Source organism: Cherax quadricarinatus, chromosome 97 (genome assembly GCF_038502225.1).
Source record: "Cherax quadricarinatus isolate ZL_2023a chromosome 97, ASM3850222v1, whole genome shotgun sequence".
NCBI classification, from domain to species: domain Eukaryota; kingdom Metazoa; phylum Arthropoda; class Malacostraca; order Decapoda; family Parastacidae; genus Cherax; species Cherax quadricarinatus.
This window is the reverse complement of record NC_091388.1, coordinates 5,878,342-5,899,108: the sequence shown is the minus strand read 5'-3', so window position 1 is coordinate 5,899,108 and position 20,767 is coordinate 5,878,342. Positions and strand designations below refer to the sequence as shown.

The 20,767-nt window shown below is 41.3% G+C and overlaps 1 protein-coding gene across 1 annotated transcript in view; it reads right to left on the bottom strand.

Annotated features, from left to right (window-relative positions):
* LOC128705006 (FACT complex subunit spt16) overlaps positions 1-20,767 on the bottom strand; it is a 51,931-nt gene that overhangs the window by 11,825 nt on the left and 19,339 nt on the right. The window contains exons 4-7 of the mRNA XM_070105198.1: positions 20,335-20,446; positions 12,257-12,439; positions 9,592-9,697; positions 1,657-1,852 (exon numbers count right to left, since the gene is read on the bottom strand). Coding sequence (XP_069961299.1) covers positions 1,657-1,852; positions 9,592-9,697; positions 12,257-12,439; positions 20,335-20,446 — 597 coding nt within the window. The remainder of the gene's footprint in view (positions 1-1,656; positions 1,853-9,591; positions 9,698-12,256; positions 12,440-20,334; positions 20,447-20,767) is intronic.

Sequence of the window (20,767 nt, the reverse complement as noted above, 5' to 3'; positions counted from 1 at the left end):
GGATGTTACAGTTCTGAAGGATGAGTGAGGATGTTACAGTTCTGAAGGATGAGTGAGGATGTTACAGTTCTGAAGGATGAGTGAGGATGTTACAGTTCTGAAGGATGAGTGAGGATGTTACAGTTCTGAAGGATGAGTGAGAATGTTATAGTTCTGAAGGATGAGTGAGGATGTTACAATTCTGAAGGATGAGTGAGGATGTTACAGTTCTGAAGGATGAGTGAGGATGTTACAGTTCTGGAGGTGAGAATTAGTAGTACATGACCTAATAAAAGTGATCAAATAGGATAGACGACCACTATTCTTTTTATCACAGCCAATCCATCACCAGTAACATCAAAGAGTCATCTTAATAGCTTGTCCTCATAAGATACTTCAATTCTGCGTGATACAATGTTTGTATAGACGTGAATGACATTTAGGTGTGTATACAGAAAGTCCCTTAATATGCAGAGCATTTCAGGGAAACTTAAGACTAACTTAAGATTAATAAGGCAATAACAAATTTAGTGGGTTTATACACATAGTCTCTTAAGTGGTTATAAATGTAAATTTATGAGTTATAATGAATACAAGAGAACTGAATATAGGACACTAAGTTGGAATTACTTAACACATAATAAAAATGGTGTGATGTAAATAATGTTTTAAAAATATATAACCAAGACACGGCACGCGGCAATGGCTTCAAGTTGGAAAAATTTATATTGAGAAAAGATATATGAAAGCACTGGTTTGGTAACAGAGCTATGAATGAGTGGAACAAACTCCTGAACAGCACCACTGAAGCTTATAAAACCTTATGTAGCTTTAAAAATATTTTTGTTTTATTAATACATCGGCCGTTTGCCACCAAGGTAGGGTGACCCACAAAAGAAGAAACACTTTCATTATCATTCACTCCATCACTGTCTTGCTAGAGGTGTGCCTTCACTACAGTTAAAAACTGCAACATTAGCACCCCCCTCCTTCAGAGTGCAAGCACTGTACTTCCCACCTCCAGGACTCAAAAGTACTTTAGACAAATACATGAGTGGGTGTGGATAGATGTGAGGTGGACCTGCCTTACAAAGGCCAGTAGGCCTGCTGCAGTGCTCCTTCCTTATTTTCTTATATCAAAATAAACTCATGATGTCGTAAGTTTCTCTCTCCTATGTGCAGGTTATTTGTGTATTGTTCCAGTCATGGTATTGTGACTTTTTATCTTCATGATAATGTCTTATGTTCCATGATAAATACAAACCTTATTAACTAACTTCCAATATCTTCACCATATCTTTCAGTGGTTCCATAAACTGAAGACACAGTCAGTTTGCAACTGCTAAAAAAATCCCACCTAACTGAAGATCACTGAATCCTAACCTGCCGTATAACTGGGGCCTTCCTTCACAGCAGTAACCCAGAACCTAACCTGCTGTATAAGCAGGGTCCTTCTTTACAGCAGTAACCCGGAACCTAACCTGCTGTATAAGCAGGGTCCTTCTTTACAGCAGTAACCCGGAACCTAACCTGCTGTATAAGTGGGGCCCTCCTTTACAGCAGTAATCAGGAACCTAACCTGCTATACAAGCGGGGCCTTCCCCTATCTGAATAATACTTAAGTGAGGACTGACTGTACTGCAGTAAAGAAATTACTTGCATTCATATAACACTTACTTGAGCCACTCTTTAACATGGTCCAGCATCTGCATGGGGATTGCATTGATCATGGACGTCTTCCTAGAGTAATCTTTGAACACAAACACCATGTCAAAGTTCTTCAGGTGGAACTGTACCCTCTCAAAGTGTACCAGTTCCACTTCGTCCAGTACAATCACGTATGGAGGCCACTCGGTCAAATTAACAACACAGCCTATGGAGGGGGAAAAATAATTTGAAGATGATTCATTTAAGATGATATAAACTGATGCATTAAAATATTTGTATATAAATTTTTAAACCAAATTACAGAAAACTGCAAATTTTGCTTCATGATGCAATGGCTATGGCAAACAAGTGAGAGTGCATAAGCCACAAAGCCATGAGGTCATCAAGCGAGAGTGGATAAGCCACAAAGCCAGAAGGTCATTGAGTGAGTGGATAGATCACAAAGCCATGAGGAGGTCATCAAGTGAGAGTGGATACATCACAAAGCCATGAGGAGGTCATCAAGTGAAAGTGGATAGTTCACAAAGCCATGAGGAGGTCATCAAGTGAAAGTGGATAGGTCACAAGCCACAAGGTCATCAAGTGAAAGTGGGTAGGCCACAAAGCCAGGAGGTTATCATCAGCCAACCGTTTATCCTCTCCGTGGCTTTGTTGCTCAACCATGGGTGGCTTAAAGAAATTTGATGACATCCTCTGGCTTATAGCCAAGACATAATAATCCAGCCAACAACGAAGTGCCAAGCCTGCAGGATACATTTTTTTTTAATACACCAGTTGGTTCCCACTGAGGCAGGGAGACCCAAACAAGAAGAAACACTTTCATCACTGTCTTGCCAGAGGTGCACCTATACACTACAGTTGAAAAACTGCAGCATCAACACCCCTCCTCCAGAGTGCAGGCACAGTACAGGGTGCTTCAAAAAGATAGACCCAATTTCAAAGCATATTGCTTTGAAATTGGGTCCATCTTTTTAAAATATGTGCTTCCCACCTTCAGGACTCAAGTCCGGCCTACCGGTTTCCCTGAATTTTTTTTTTTTTTTTTATTATCACACTGGCCGATTCCCACCAAGGCAGGGTGGCCCGAAAAAGAAAAACTTTCACCATCATTCACTCCATCACTGTCTTGCCAGAAGGGTGCTTTACACTACAGTTTTTAAACTGCAACATTAACACCCCTCCTTCAGAGTGCAGGCACTGTACTTCCCATCTCCAGGACTCAAGTCCGGCCTGCCGGTTTCCCTGAATCCCTTCATAAATGTTACTTTGCTCACACTCCAACAGCACGTCAAGTATTAAAAACCATTTGTCTCCATTCACTCCTATCAAACACGCTCATGCATGCCTGCTGGAAGTCCAAGCCCCTCGCACACAAAACCTCCTTTACCCCCTCCCTCCAACCTTTCCTAGGCCGACCCCTACCCCGCCTTCCTTCCACTACAGACTGATACACTCTTGAAGTCATTCTGTTTCGCTCCATTCTCTCTACATGTCCTAACCACCTCAACAACCCTTCCTCAGCCCTCTGGACAACAGTTTTGGTAATCCCGCACCTCCTCCTAACTTCCAAACTACGAATTCTCTGCATTATATTCACACCACACATTGCCCTCAGACATGACATCTCCACTGCCTCCAGCCTTCTCCTCGCTGCAACATTCATCACCCACGCTTCACACCCATATAAGAGTGTTGGTAAAACTATACTCTCATACATTCCCCTCTTTGCCTCCAAGGACAAAGTTCTTTGTCTCCACAGACTCCTAAGTGCACCACTCACTCTTTTTCCCTCATCAATTCTATGATTCACCTCATCTTTCATAGACCCATCCGCTGACACGTCCACTCCCAAATATCTGAATACGTTCACCTCCTCCATACTCTCTCCCTCCAATCTGATATTCAATCTTTCATCACCTAATCTTTTTGTTATCCTCATAACCTTACTCTTTCCTGTATTCACTTTTAATTTTCTTCTTTTGCACACCCTACCAAATTCATCCACCAATCTCTGCAACTTCTCTTCAGAATCTCCCAAGAGCACAGTGTCATCAGCAAAGAGCAGCTGTGACAACTCCCACTTTGTGTGTGATTCTTTATCTTTTAACTCCACGCCTCTTGCCAAAACCCTCGCATTTACTTCTCTTACAACCCCATCTATAAATATATTAAACAACCACGGTGACATCACACATCCTTGTCTAAGGCCTACTTTTACTGGGAAAAAATTTCCCTCTTTCCTACATACTCTAACTTGAGCCTCACTATCCTCGTAAAAACTCTTCACTGCTTTCAGTAACCTACCTCCTACACCATACACTTGCAACATCTGCCACATTGCCCCCCTATCCACCCTGTCATACGCCTTTTCCAAATCCATAAATGCCACAAAGACCTCTTTAGCCTTATCTAAATACTGTTCACTTATATGTTTCACTGTAAACACCTGGTCCACACACCCCCTACCTTTCCTAAAGCCTCCTTGTTCATCTGCTATCCTATTCTCCGTCTTACTCTTAATTCTTTCAATTATAACTCTACCATACACTTTACCAGGTACACTCAACAGACTTATCCCCCTATAATTTTTGCACTCTCTTTTATCCCCTTTGCCTTTATACAAAGGAACTATGCATGCTCTCTGCCAATCCCTAGGTACCTTACCCTCTTCCATACATTTATTAAATAATTGCACCAACCACCCCAAAACTATATCCCCACCTGCTTTTAACATTTCTATTTTTATCCCATCAATCCCGGCTGCCTTACCCCCTTTCATTTTACCTACTGCCTCACGAACTTCCCCCACACTCACAACTGGCTCTTCCTCACTCCTACAAGATGTTATTCCTCCTTGCCCTATACACGAAATCACAGCTTCCCTATCTTCATCAACATTTAACAATTCCTCAAAATATTCCCTGAATCCCTTCATAAATGTTACCTAGCTCACACTCCAACAGCATGTCAAGTCATAAAAACCATTTGTCTCCACTGATCACATGAAACTACTACTACACAGTATTCTCTGTACTGAACTGATAAAGCCACTGGTTAAAGAAACATATCCACAATAAAGATACTAGAGCGCTGCATATTCGTCTTATTAATCCAGCTAGCATAGTAATTAAAAAATAAATGATTTCTACAAAAACAAAACATTAATTCTGTAATAACAGAATTTGTGATGAATGGTTTTGAAAACCAACAAGTTGAAGAATTGAGACACTTATGCAACACATGGGAATCTTTATTGAAGAAACGTTTCGCCACACAGTGGCTTCATCAGTCCAATACAAAGTCGAAATGGGTAAGGAGAGTAGAAGTTTGAGGTAATCAGTCCCTCAACCTGGAATCGATGTGTTCAGTCCATCACTCTTGTAGAAAGAGTGATGGACTGAACACATTGATTCCAGGTTGAGGGACTGGTTACCTCAAACTTCTACTCTAAGACTGATGGACTGAACACATCGATTCCAGGCTGAGGGACTGATTACCTCAAACTTCTCCTCTCCTAACCCATTTCGACTTTGTATTGGACTGATGAAGCCACTGTGTGACGAAACGTTTCTTCAATAAAGATTCCCATGTGTTGCATAAGTGTCTCAATTCTTCAATAATAGAATTTAAAAACAGCCTCCAGACATCTGGATGGCAGAGTTGTGAAAAACAGTCACATCACACCATGTGCAGCCAAAAAGCATGATGCAGTTTTTGAACTGTCGTATAGGCACGCCTCACGACAGACAGTGATGGAGTGAATGATGACAGTGTTTCTTCCTTGCCTCGGTGGGAAACAACTGATCTGTTAAAAAAATACACAGAAAAAAGCCCCATGCTCCAAAATATCTCCCAGAACTAAGATATATAAATCATAAAGAAGCTTAAAACCTTTAAAGATTTCCATTAGTTGACAGGAGGAAATAACAAGACACGATAACCACCTTTGCAATTTTTTTTTTTTTTTTTTTTTTTTTCAACAAGTCGGCCGTCTCCCACCGAGGCAGGGTGACCCAAAAAAGAAAGAAAATCCCCAAAAAGAAAATACTTTCATCATCATTCAACACTTTCACCACACTCGCACATTATCACTGTTTTTGCAGAGGTGCTCAGAATACAACAGTCTAGAAGCATACACATATGAAGATACACAACATATCCCTCCAAACTGCCAATATCCCAAAACCCCTCCTTTAAAGTGCAGGCATTGTACTTCCCATTTCCAGGACTCAAGTCCGACTATATGAAAATAACCGGTTTCCCTGAATCCCTTCACTAAATATTACCCTGCTCACACTCCAACAGATCGTCAGGTCCCAAGTACCATTCGTCTCCATTCACTCCTATCTAACACGCTCACGCACGCTTGCTGGAAGTCCAAGCCCCTTGCCCACAAAACCTCCTTTACCCCCTCTCTCCAACCCTTTCGAGGACGACCCCTACCCCGCCTTCCTTCCCCTATAGATTTATATGCTTTCCATGTCATTCTACTTTGATCCATTCTCTCTAAATGACCAAACCACCTCAACAACCCCTCTTCTGCCCTCTGACTAATACTTTTATTAACTCCACACCTTCTCCTAATTTCCACACTCCGAATTTTCTGTAAAATATTTACACCACACATTGCCCTTAAACAGGACATCTCCACTGCCTCCAACCGTCTCCTCGCTACTGCATTTACCACCCAAGCTTCACACCCATATAAGAGTGTTGGTACTACTATACTTTCATACATTCCCTTCTTTGCCTCCATAGATAACGTTTTTTGACTCCACATATACCTCAAAGCACCACTCACCTTTTTTCCCTCATCAATTCTATGATTAACCTCATCCTTCATAAATCCATCCGCCGACACGTCAACTCCCAAGTATCTGAAAACATTCACTTCTTCCATACTCCTCCTCCCCAATTTGATATCCAATTTTTCTTTATCTAAATCATTTGACACCCTCATCACCTTACTCTTTTCTATGTTCACTTTCAACTTTCTACCTTTACACACATTCCCAAACTCATCCACTAACCTTTGCAATTTTTCTTTAGAATCTCCCATAAGCACAGTATCATCAGCAAAAAGTAACTGTGTCAATTCCCATTTTGAATTTGATTCCCCAAAATTTAATCCCACCCCTCTCCCGAACACCCTAGCATTTACTTCCTTTACAACCCCATCTATAAATATATTAAACAACCATGGTGACATTACACATCCCTGTCTAAGACCTACTTTTACCGGGAAGTAGTCTCCCTCTCTTCTACACACCCTAACCTGAGCCTCACTATCCTCATAAAAACTCTTTACAGCATTTAATAACTTACCACCTATTCCATATACTTGCAACATCTGCCACATTGCTCCTCTATCCACTCTATCATATGCCTTTTCTAAATCCATAAATGCAATAAAAACTTCCCTACCTTTATCTAAATACTGTTCACATATATGCTTCAATGTAAACACTTGATCTACACATCCCCTACCCACTCTGAAACCTCCTTGCTCATCCGCAATCCTACATTCTGTCTTACCTCTAATTCTTTCAATTATAACCCTACCATACACTTTTCCTGGTATACTCAATAAGCTTATTCCTCTATAATTTTTACAGTCTCTTTTGTCCCCTTTCCCTTTATATAAAGGGACTATACATGCTCTCCGCCAATCCCTAGGTACCTTCCCCTCTTTCATACATTTATTAAACAAAAGTACCAACCACTCCAACACTATATCCCCCCCTGCTTTTAACATTTCTGTCATGATCCCATCAGTTCCAGCTGCTTTACCCCCTTTCATTTTACGTAATGCCTCACGTACCTCCCCCACACTTACATTCTGCTCTTCTTCACTCCTAAAAGATGGTATACCTCCCTGACCAGTGCATGAAATTACTGCCTCTGTTTCTTCCTTAACATTTAAAAGTTCCTCAAAATATTCTCGCCATCTACCCAATACCTCCATCTCCCCATCTACTAACTCCCCTACTCTGTTTTTAACTGACAAATCCATATTTTCCCTAGGCTTTCTTAACTTGTTTAACTCACTCCAAAATTTTTTCTTATTTTCATTAAAATTTCTTGACAGTGCCTCTCCCACTCTATCATCTCCTCTCCTTTTGCACTCTCTCACCACTCTCTTTACCTTTCTTTTACTCTCCATATACTCTGCTCTTCTTATAACACTTCTGCTTTGTAAAAACCTCTCATAAGCTACCTTTTTCTCTTTTATCACACCCTTTACTTCATCATTCCACCAATCACTCCTCTTTCCTCCTGCGCCCACCCTCCTATAACCACAAACTTCTGCCCCACATTCTAATACTGCATTTTTAAAACTATTCCAACCCTCTTCAACCCCCCCACTACTCATCTTTGCACTAGCCCACCTTTCTGCCAATAGTCGCTTATATCTCACCCGAACTTCCTCCTCCCTTAGTTTATACACTTTCACCTCCCTCTTACTTGTTGTTGCCACCTTCCTCTTTTCCCATCTACCTCTTACTCTAACTGTAGCTACAACTAAATAATGATCCGATATATCAGTTGCCCCTCTATAAACATGTACATCCTGGAGCCTACCCATCAACCTTTTATCCACCAATACATAATCTAATAAACTACTTTCATTACGTGCTACATCATACCTTGTATATTTATTTATCCTCTTTTTCATAAAATATGTATTACTTATTACCAAATTTCTTTCTACACATAGCTCAATTAAAGGCTCCCCATTTACATTTACCCCTGGCACCCCAAATTTACCTACTACTCCCTCCATAACATTTTTACCCACTTTAGCATTGAAATCCCCAACCACCATTACTCTCACACTTGATTCAAAACTCCCCACGCATTCACTCAACATTTCCCAAAATCTCTCTCTCTCCTCTACACTTCTCTCTTCTCCAGGTGCATACACGCTTATTATAACCCACTTTTCACATCCAATCTTTATTTTACTCCACATAATCCTTGAATTTATACATTTGTAGTCCCTCTTTTCCTGCCATAGCTTATCCTTCAACATTATTGCTACTCCTTCTTTAGCTCTAACTCTATTTGAAACCCCTGACCTAATCCCATTTATTCCTCTCCACTGAAACTCTCCCACCCCCTTCAGCTTTGTTTCACTTAAAGCCAGGACATCCAGCTTCTTCTCATTCATAACATCCACAATCATCTCTTTCTTATCATCTGCACAACATCCACGCACATTCAGACTTCCCACTTTGACAATTTTCTTCTTCTTATTCTTTTTAGTAATCTTTACAGGAAAAGGGGTTACTAGCCCATTGTTCCCGGCATTTTAGTTGACTTTTACAACACGCATGGCTTACGGAGGAAAGATTCTTATTCCACTTCCCCATGGATATAAAAGGAAAATTAATAAGACCAAGAACTATTAAGATAAAAATCAAAGAAAACTCAGATGAGTGTGTATAAATAAATGTGTACATGTATGTATGGTGTGACCTAAGTGTAAGTAGAAGTAGCAAGACATGCCTGTAATCTTGCATATTTATGAGACAGACAAAAGACACCAGCAATCCTACCATCATGTAAAACAATCACAGGCTTTCGTTTTACACTCACTTGGCAGGACGGTAGTACCTCCCTGGGTGGTTGCTGTCTACCAACCTACGATAAATATCATGATAAATTAGGCACACGCAATACCTGGGTATCTTTGTCGTGGAAATGTTTCACCAGTGACTTCCTCAGTGCGAAACAGAGAAGAATGGTGAAGATTACAAGGAGTTTGAGAGGATCAGTCCCTCAGCCTGGAGTCCATGTAATCAGTCCATGATTCTTCTCTGTACAGAACTGATAAAGCCACTGTGTAACATTTCCACAATAAAGATACCAAAGCATTGCACACATGTCTGATTTATCAACACATGGGTTTGCTGAACCATTTATCTACAATCAATATCATACCTGATGTAGGTTGCAACAGCACTGTTGAACGGAAGGGAGCGCCAGGGAATCCAAGCTCACGGAATGGTGTGTCAAACTCTATTTGATGTTTTGTCATGGTCTCGACCTATGGAAAAAAAAGAATGGTAACCCATTGCACCTTTGCCTTTGATGAGTTTCGAGAGTCTTACTACTCCCAGAGTCTGGTCATCGGCCAGACTCCTCTGGTGCTTGTCTGGTCAACCAGGCTGTTGCTGCTAGAGGCTCTAAGTTGAAAATATCCTAAGTCAAATATGGATATGATTTGATAAATAAATGAGCAACAGTCTTAGATAGGAGCGAGTGGAGATGAATGGTTTTTATGACTTGATGTGCTGTTGGAGTGGTGTGAGCAAGGTAACATTTGTGGAGGAGTTCAGAGAAACTGGCAGGTCGGACTTGAGTCCTGGAGGTGGGAAATATAGTGCCTGCAATCTGAAGGAGGGTTGTTAATATTGCGGTTTTGGAGCTGCAGTGTAGGAGCACCTCCGGCAAGACAGTGATGGTGTGAATGATGATGAAAATGTTTCTTCTTTTCCAAGTCACCCTGCCGTGGCAGGAAACGGCAATGTATTCATTTACTCTTCAATACGTACTGGCATTTAGTTACAGTAATTATTTGTTTGTTGACTTATTCAGTGACAGCACTTGTTCTATCTAGGCTGGAATATTGCTGCACTCTAACAGCACCTTTCAAGGCAGGTGAAATTGCCGACCTAGAAAATGTACAGAGAACTTTCACGGCGCGCATAACGGAGATAAAACACCTCAATTACTGGGAGCGCTTGAGGTTTCTAAACCTGTATTCCCTGGAACGCAGGAGGGAGAGATACATGATTATATACACCTAGAAAATCCTAGAGGGACTAGTACCGAACTTGCACACGAAAATCACTCACTACGAAAGCAAAAGACTTGGCAGACGATGCACCATCCCCCCAATGAAAAGCAGGGGTGTCACTAGCACGTTAAGAGACCATACAATAAGTGTCATGGGCCCGAGACTGTTCAACTGCCTCCCAGCACACATAAGGGGGATTACCAACAGACCCCTGGCAGTCTTCAAGCTGGCACTGGACAAGCACCTAAAGTCAGTTCCTGATCAGCCGGGCTGTGGCTCGTACGTTGGTTTGCGTGCAGCCAGCAGCAACAGCCTGGTTGATCAGGCGCTGATCCACCAGGAGGCCTGGTCACAGACCGGGCCGCGGGGGCGTTGACCCCCGAAACTCTCTCCAGGTCTCCAGGTAAACATATTTACTTATTTGTGACATCACATTCACATTCGGTTATGTTCCAACGATGGGTTCGTTGGAACATAACCCCATCATAATTCGATGACCACCACCTCCACTTTTTTCATTCCCTAAGTTCTCCATAACACCCCAACAACCCTGCTTCTCAACACAACCAGTTTATTCATGAAAATAAAAATAAGCGACTGCAAAAGCACCATAATTTAAGAAATTTTACATACTGCACACAATGAAAATTATGTTTTAAATGATTTCTTTGACTTTCTTAATAGTGGAGAAGAGAAAGATACATGATAATATATATGTAGAAGTGGGGAAGTGGAAAAAAATTCTTTCTCCATAAGTCATGTGTGTCATAAGAGGCAACTAAAATGCCGGGAGTAAGGGGCTAGTAACACCTACTGTATAAATTACTAACTTTAAAAAAAAAAAAATTCCATTTTTCTTTTTGGGTCAAACAGCCTTGGTGGGATATGACTGGTTTGTCGAAAAAATGTAAAAAGTGCTAGAGGAACCAGTCCCGAATCTGCACTCTGCTATAACAACATACTAGAGAGATATGGGATAAAATGTACGATAAACACTGTAAAAAGCAGGGGTGCCATGGACAAAATGCAAGAGAAGTCATCATTGGTGAAGTCAAGCCACACATGACAATAGGTAGAAAGATGCGAGACATGCAGCAGTTTTTTGCTGAAGAATCAAGACACAATATCGTGGGTGGAAGAATACAAGTGGTCCTTGACTTATGATGGGGTTATGTTCCAGCGAACCAATCAAAAGTCAAAAATATAGAAAGTCGACTATGAATATGACATGCTAAATAAATAATTAAGTAGCTACTGTCACTGAGTCAATAAAATAATTACTGTAACTAAATGCCAGTATTGAAAAGTCAATAAATAAATACAAGTTAGGGACTTGCTGCCTTTATGTTGGGTAATTATCTTAAGTTTCATCTCCAAAGTAATTGTTGCTGCACCATTGTAAAGTTGAAATATCCTAAGTGAAAGAGCACCTGTACACAAGTATGTACAATTGAGGACATTTAATAGAGGTAATGTCCTGAACTGTACATAAGTGTACAGTGGACAGAGTATACAACATAGTGAGAAACTATACATGCTCTGGAGTTTTATGAATCACTCAATGCGAGTTCAATCCCTGCCCGTACCGTGGTTTATAGACAAATAACCTGCATATGGGTTGCTATATATCTAATATCTTTCTATTATAAATTACTCACTTTTTCTTCCTCCGTAAGTCGTGCATGTCATATATGGCGTCTAAAATGTCACTAAAATTAATTACTAAATTTACTTAATTTTTGTTTTTCTTTTTAGGTCACCCTGCCTTGGTGGGAGACAGCCAGTGCATCAAAAAAAATTACTCACTTTCTCTGTAAAGCTTTTAAAAGCAGACGTGAGCTTGTGGCGTAGTTCTCGTTCTGCTTGCTCTGCTGAGAGGTCATCACGATCATGCATGTGTTGGTGCTTGCCCAAATCTGTCGTTATTTCACCAACTTCGGTGTAAAATTGCACATCAATGTGCTTTTTCTTCCCAAACATGATTGCATGCTGAAACGAAGAATACAATTATTCAACAATTTACAAGCACAATCAGATGACGTGTAATCTAGCTGATGCAGTCAATCGTTTGTGAAATTTATAACAGAAGATAGTTGAACAGCATCTATTAATTTTTTAAATAAGATGTGACATACTAAAAAACAACATCCACAAACTCATTGAAGATAGTATGACCAGCTGTATAGAAAAATAATAGTTATATCCCCAGATTTCGTGTATAGGGCAAGGAGGAATAACATCTTGTAGGAGTGAGGAAGAGCCAGTTGTGAGTGTGGGGGAAGTTCGTGAGGCAGTAGGTAAAATGAAAGGGGGTAAGGCAGCCGGGATTGATGGGATAAAGATAGAAATGTTAAAAGCAGGTGGGGATATAGTTTTGGAGTGGTTGGTGCAATTATTTAATAAATGTATGGAAGAGGGTAAGGTACCTAGGGATTGGCAGAGAGCATGCATAGTTCCTTTGTATAAAGGCAAAGGGGATAAAAGAGAGTGCAAAAATTATAGGGGGATAAGTCTGTTGAGTGTACCTGGTAAAGTGTATGGTAGAGTTATAATTGAAAGAATTAAGAGTAAGACGGAGAATAGGATAGCAGATGAACAAGGAGGCTTTAGGAAAGGTAGGGGGTGTGTGGACCAGGTGTTTACAGTGAAACATATAAGTGAACAGTATTTAGATAAGGCTAAAGAGGTCTTTGTGGCATTTATGGATTTGGAAAAGGCGTATGACAGGGTGGATAGGGGGGCAATGTGGCAGATGTTGCAAGTGTATGGTGTAGGAGGTAGGTTACTGAAAGCAGTGAAGAGTTTTTACGAGGATAGTGAGGCTCAAGTTAGAGTATGTAGGAAAGAGGGAAATTTGTTCCCAGTAAAAGTAGGCCTTAGACAAGGATGTGTGATGTCACCGTGGTTGTTTAATATATTTATAGATGGGGTTGTAAGAGAAGTAAATGCGAGGGTCTTGGCAAGAGGCGTGGAGTTAAAAGATAAAGAATCACACACAAAGTGGGAGTTGTCACAGCTGCTCTTTGCTGATGACACTGTGCTCTTGGGAGATTCTGAAGAGAAGCTGCAGAGATTGGTGGATGAATTTGGTAGAGTGTGCAAAAGAAGAAAATTAAAGGTGAATACAGGAAAGAGTAAGGTTATGAGGATAACAAAAAGATTAGGTGATGAAAGATTGAATATCAGATTGGAGGGAGAGAGTATGGAGGAGGTGAATGTATTCAGATATTTGGGAGTGGATGTGTCAGCGGATGGGTCTATGAAAGATGAGGTGAATCATAGAATTGATGAGGGAAAAAGAGTGAGTGGTGCACTTAGGAGTCTGTGGAGACAAAGAACTTTGTCCTTGGAGGCAAAGAGGGGAATGTATGAGAGTATAGTTTTACCAACGCTCTTATATGGGTGTGAAGCGTGGGTGATGAATGTTGCAGTGAGGAGAAGGCTGGAGGCAGTGGAGATGTCATGTCTGAGGGCAATGTGTGGTGTGAATATAATGCAGAGAATTCGTAGTTTGGAAGTTAGGAGGAGGTGCAGGATTACCAAAACTGTTGTCCAGAGGGCTGAGGAAGGGTTGTTGAGGTGGTTCGGACATGTAGAGAGAATGGAGCGAAACAGAATGACTTCAAGAGTGTATCAGTCTGTAGTGGAAGGAAGGCGGGGTAGGGGTCGGCCTAGGAAAGGTTGGAGGGAGGGGGTAAAGGAGGTTTTGTGTGCGAGGGGCTTGGACTTCCAGCAGGCATGCATGAGCGTGTTTGATAGGAGTGAATGGAGACAAATGGTTTTTAATACTTGACGTGCTGTTGGAGTGTGAGCAAAGTAACATTTATGAAGGGATTCAGGGAAACCGGCAGGCCGGACTTGAGTCCTGGAGATGGGAAGTACAGTGCCTGCACTCTGAAGGAGGGGTGTTAATGTTGCAGTTTAAAAACTGTAGTGTAAAGCACCCTTCTGGCAAGACAGTGATGGAGTGAATGATGGTGAAAGTTTTTCTTTTTCGGGCCACCCTGCCTTGGTGGGAATCGGCCAGTGTGATAATAAAAAATATAATCCCCAGATGTCACTCTTGAGAACCCTTGATATAACTAATCTCTATCTCAACATACTTTAATTCTCTTAGTGAAAATAACAGGATTACTTGATGACCCAACCATATGCAGTGGACCCCCGGTTAACGATATTTTTTTCATTCCAGAAGTATGTTCAGGTGCCAGTTATTATTATTATTTTTTTTTATTATTATCACACCGGCCGATTCCCACCAAGGCAGGGTGGCCCGAAAAAGAAAAACTTTCACCATCATTCACTCCATCACTGTCTTGCCAGAAGGGTGCTTTACACTACAGTTTTTAAACTGCAACATTAACACCCCTCCTTCAGAGTGCAGGCACTGTACTTCCCATCTCCAGGACTCAAGTCCGGCCTGCCGGTTTCCCTGAATCCCTTCATAAATGTTACTTTGCTCACACTCCAACAGCACGTCAAGTATTAAAAACCATTTGTCTCCATTCACTCCTATTAAACACGCTCACGCATGCCTGCTGGAAGTCCAAGCCCTTCGCACACAAAACCTCCTTTACCCCCTCCCTCCAACCCTTCCTAGGCCGACCCCTACCCCGCCTTCCTTCCACTACAGACTGATACACTCTTGAAGTCATTCTGTTTCGCTCCATTCTCTCTACATGTCCGAACCACCTCAACAACCCTTCCTCAGCCCTCTGGACAACAGTTTTGGTAATCCCGCACCTCCTCCTAACTTCCAAACTACGAATTCTCTGCATTATATTCACACCACACATTGCCCTCAGACATGACATCTCCACTGCCTCCAGCCTTCTCCTCGCTGCAACATTCATCACCCACGCTTCACACCCATATAAGAGCGTTGGTAAAACTATACTCTCATACATTCCCCTCTTTGCCTCCAAGGACAAAGTTCTTTGTCTCCACAGACTCCTAAGTGCACCACTCACTCTTTTTCCCTCATCAATTCTATGATTCACCTCATCTTTCATAGACCCATCCGCTGACACGTCCACTCCCAAATATCTGAATACGTTCACCTCCTCCATACTCTCTCCCTCCAATCTGATATTCAATCTTTCATCACCTAATCTTTTTGTTATCCTCATAACCTTACTCTTTCCTGTATTCACCTTTAATTTTCTTCTTTTGCACACCCTACCAAATTCATCCACCAATCTCTGCAACTTCTCTTCAGAATCTCCCAAGAGCACAGTGTCATCAGCAAAGAGCAGCTGTGACAACTCCCACTTTGTGTGTGATTCTTTATCTTTTAACTCCACGCCTCTTGCCAAGACCCTCGCATTTACTTCTCTTACAACCCCATCTATAAATATATTAAACAACCACGGTGACATCACACATCCTTGTCTAAGGCCTACTTTTACTGGGAAAAAATTTCCCTCTTTCCTACATACTCTAACTTGAGCCTCACTATCCTCGTAAAAACTCTTCACTGCTTTCAGTAACCTACCTCCTACACCATACACTTGCAACATCTGCCACATTGCCCCCCTATCCACTCTGTCATACGCCTTTTCCAAATCCATAAATGCCACAAAGACCTCTTTAGCCTTATCTAAATACTGTTCACTTATATGTTTCACTGTAAACACCTGGTCCACACACCCCCTACCTTTCCTAAAGCCTCCTTGTTCATCTGCTATCCTATTCTCCGTCTTACTCTTAATTCTTTCAATTATAACTCTACCATACACTTTACCAGGTACACTCAACAGACTTATCCCCCTATAATTTTTGCACTCTCTTTTATCCCCTTTGCCTTTATACAAAGGAACTATGCATGCTCTCTGCCAATCCCTAGGTACCTTACCCTCTTCCATACATTTATTAAATAATTGCACCAACCACTCCAAAACTATATCCCCACCTGCTTTTAACATTTCTATCTTTATCCCATCAATCCCGGCTGCCTTACCCCCTTTCATTTTACCTACTGCCTCACGAACTTCCCCCACGCTCACAACTGGCTCTTCCTCACTCCTACAAGATGTTATTCCTCCTTGCCCTATACACGAAATCACAGCTTCCCTATCTTCATCAACATTTAACAATTCCTCAAAATATTCCTTCCATCTTCCCAATACCTCTAACTCTCCATTTAATAACTCTCCTCTCCTATTTTTAACTGACAAATCCATTTGTTCTCTAGGCTTTCTTAACTTGTTAATCTCACTCCAAAACTTTTTCTTATTTTCAACAAAATTTGTTGATAACATCTCACCCACTCTCTCATTTGCTCTCTTTTTACATTGCTTCACCACTCTCTTAACTTCTCTCTTTTTCTCCATATACTCTTCCCTCCTTGCATCACTTCTACTTTGTAAAAACTTCTCATATGCTAACTTTTTCTCCCTTACTACTCTCTTTACATCATCATTCCACCAATCGCTCCTCTTCCCTCCTGCACCCACTTTCCTGTAACCACAAACTTCTGCTGAACACTCTAACACTACATTTTTAAACCTACCCCATACCTCTTCGACCCCATTGCCTATGCTCTCATTAGCCCATCTATCCTCCAATAGCTGTTTATATCTTACCCTAACTGCCTCCTCTTTTAGTTTATAAACCTTCACCTCTCTCTTCCCTGATGCTTCTATTCTCCTTGTATCCCATCTACCTTTTACTCTCAGTGTAGCTACAACTAGAAAGTGATCTGATATATCTGTGGCCCCTCTATAAACATGTACATCCTGAAGTCTACTCAACAGTCTTTTATCTACCAATACATAATCCAACAAACTACTGTCATTTCGCCCTACATCATATCGTGTATACTTATTTATCCTCTTTTTCTTAAAATATGTATTACCTATAACTAAACCCCTTTCTATACAAAGTTCAATCAAAGGGCTCCCATTATCATTTACACCTGGCACCCCAAACTTACCTACCACACCCTCTCTAAAAGTTTCTCCTACTTTAGCATTCAAGTCCCCTACCACAATTACTCTCTCACTTGGTTCAAAGGCTCCTATACATTCACTTAACATCTCCCAAAATCTCTCTCTCTCCTCTGCATTCCTCTCTTCTCCAGGTGCATACACGCTTATTATGACCCACTTCTCGCATCCAACCTTTACTTTAATCCACATAATTCTTGAATTTACACATTCATATTCTCTTTTCTCCTTCCATAACTGATCATTTAACATTACTGCTACCCCTTCCTTTGCTCTAACTCTCTCAGATACTCCAGATTTAATCCCATTTATTTCCCCCCACTGAAACTCTCCTACCCCCTTCAGCTTTGTTTCGCTTAGGGCCAGGACATCCAACTTCTTTTCATTCATAACATCAGCAATCATCTGTTTCTTGTCATCCGCACTACATCCACGCACATTTAAGCAACCCAGTTTTATAAAGTTTTTCTTCTTCTCTTTTTTAGTAATTGTATACAGGAGAAGGGGTTACTAGCCCATTGCTCCCGGCATTTTAGTCGCCTCATACAACACGCATGGCTTACGGAGGAAAGATTCTTTTCCACTTCCCCATGGACAATAGAAGAAATAAAAAAGAACAAGAGCTATTTAGAAAAAGGAGAAAAACCTAGATGTATGTATATATATATATGCATGTGCGTGTCTGTGAAGTGTGACCAAAGTGTAAGTAGGAGTAGCAAGATATCCCTGTTATCTTAGCGTGTTTATGAGACAGAAAAAGAAACCAGCAATCCTACCATCATGCAAAACAGTTACAGGTTTTTGTTTCACAGTCATCTGGCAGGACGGTAGTACTTCCCTGGGTGGTTGCTGTCTACCAACCTACTGACCGAATTTGTTCCCATAAGGAATATTGTGAAGTAGATTAGTCCATTTCAGACCCCCAAACATACACGTACAAACGCACTTACATAAATACACTTACATAATTGGTCTCATTGGGAGGTGATCGTTAAGCGGGGGTCCACTGTACATGCTTTCACAAATAACTCTCACATAGACGGGAGCTTATGATGATGATGTTTCGGTCCAACTTGGAACACTTACAAAGTCACACTAGCAAAAACAAAGAGATGGAACCAGTATACATAAGCCAGTTGACAGGGGCGGGACAAGAATGATAGGACTAGTAGTGGTAAGGCAGGTAGTGGTAGTAGTACAGTGGACCCCCGCATAACGATGGCATCACATAGCGATTATTTCGCATACCGCTTACTTTAATCGCAAAAATTTTGCCTCACATACCGCTTAAAAACCCGCTTACCGATTTTCGTCCGAGACGCGGCCTGAGCCACGCTCACATGTTCCGCCGGTGGCATTGCTTACCAGCCAGCCTCCGCTGTAACATCCAAGCATACAATCGGAATATTTCGTATTATTACAGTGTTTTCGGTGCTTTTTCTGGAAAATAAGTGACCATGGGCCCCAAGAAAGCTTCTAGTGCCAACCCTACAGCAATAAGGGTGAGAATTACAATAGAGATGAAGAAAAAGATCATTGATAAGTATGAAAGTGGAGTGCATGTCTCTGAGCTGGCCAGGTTGTATAATAAACCCCAATCAACCATCGCTACTATTGGTGGTACAGCTGCTGCTGCTGCTGCTGCTGTAGCACCGTTGTTGGTGTGGCTTATTGAGAATACCAAGAAACAATTAACCCCAGAGGATTTGCCACCCAGGATAACCCAAAAAAGTCAGTGTCATCGAAGACTGTCTAACTTATTTCCATTGGGGTCCTTAATCTTGTCTCCCAGGATGCAACCCACACAAGTCGACTAACACCCAGGTGAACAGGGAAAAATGCCTGGAACTAGTGCTCATATTGGTGAATTTAAAGCCAGCAAAGGTTGGTTTGAGAGATTTAAGAATCGTAGTGGCATACACAGTGTGATAAGGCCTGTTCTGGAAGAAAATGCCAAACAGGACCTACAGTACTCAGGAGGTAAAGGCACTCCCAGGACACAGTGTCTCATCAGTCATTGCTGCATCTTCAATAAAGGTAAGTGTCATTTATTCTTCATTTAGTAGACTAGTACATGCACAATATATACTGTGCATGTACTACTCTACTATTGTGCATGTATCCTTCTCTTTGTGTGTGGGAAAATGTATATTTCATGTGGTAAAAATTTTTTTTTCATACTTTTGGGTGTCTTGCACGGATTAATTTGATTTCCATTATTTCTTATGGGGAAAATTCATTCACATAGCGATTATTTCGCATAACAATTACCCCTCTTGCACGGATTAAAATCGTTAACCGGGGGTCCACTGTAGTGGTAAGGCAGGTAGTGGTAGTAGTAGTAGTGGTAAGGCAGATAGTGGCAGTAGTAGTGGTAAGGCAGGTAGTGGTAAGGCAGGTAGTAGTAGTAGTAGTGGTAAGGCAGGTAGTGGCAGTAGTAGTGGTAAGGCGGTAAGGCAGGTAGTGGTAGTAGTAGTGGTAAGGCAGGTAGTGGTAGTAGTAGTGGTAAGGCAGGTAGTGGCAGTAGTAGTGGTAAGGCAGGTAGTAGTGGTAGTGGTAAGGCAGGTAGTGGTAGTAGTAGTAGTGGTAAGACAGGTAGAGAAAGTAGCAGCAGTAGAGATGGAAGTGTAAAGTAGGGAGAGTGGTTGGTGGGACAAGAATAGAAAAGGAGTGTGTGTTAAAATAACCATCATCACAAGCTTCTCTCTACTATGTGCGGGTTATTTGTGTATTGCTCCAGTCACTCTACTGTGCCTTTTTGTTCTTCATATACATGCTTGATTTTTTAACACATTAGCTGTTTCCCACCAAGGCAGGATGACCCAAAAAGGAAGAAACACATACATCATCACTCATTCAGTCTTGCCACAGGCGTATTGACACTACAGTTAAAGATTACTCGATGACAAACCAACCTGCAAGCATATTGCAACTTACCCGAAGATGGAAATGCAGAAGAATAATCATCTCACCCTCACAAGGCTGGAAGAACGCATTCTTGATGTTATTGTAAAGGATGTCAACCTTGTCCCCTCGGACACTAGTGTACCTGAGAAGGTATTTAACCAGTTACTACATGATAAATAATACTGCCAGGTCTCCATTAGTGTGAATAATGAACCCCGTGAAGTGGCCACATTACTCAAATTCACACTATTCGAATTATATATATAATTTTTGTGCATTATTTGAAGAATTTGGGGAAAAACTAGAATTTATTAATTTGGCACTAAATTGGAATTTGCACTAATTCAAACCTGGCTGTAATAGTGTGCTGAAAATTTCCAGCCAAGACAGGACTCGCAGCAATGGTTTCAAGTTGGAAAAATTCAGATTCAGGAAGGATATAGGAAAGCACTGGTTTGGTAAT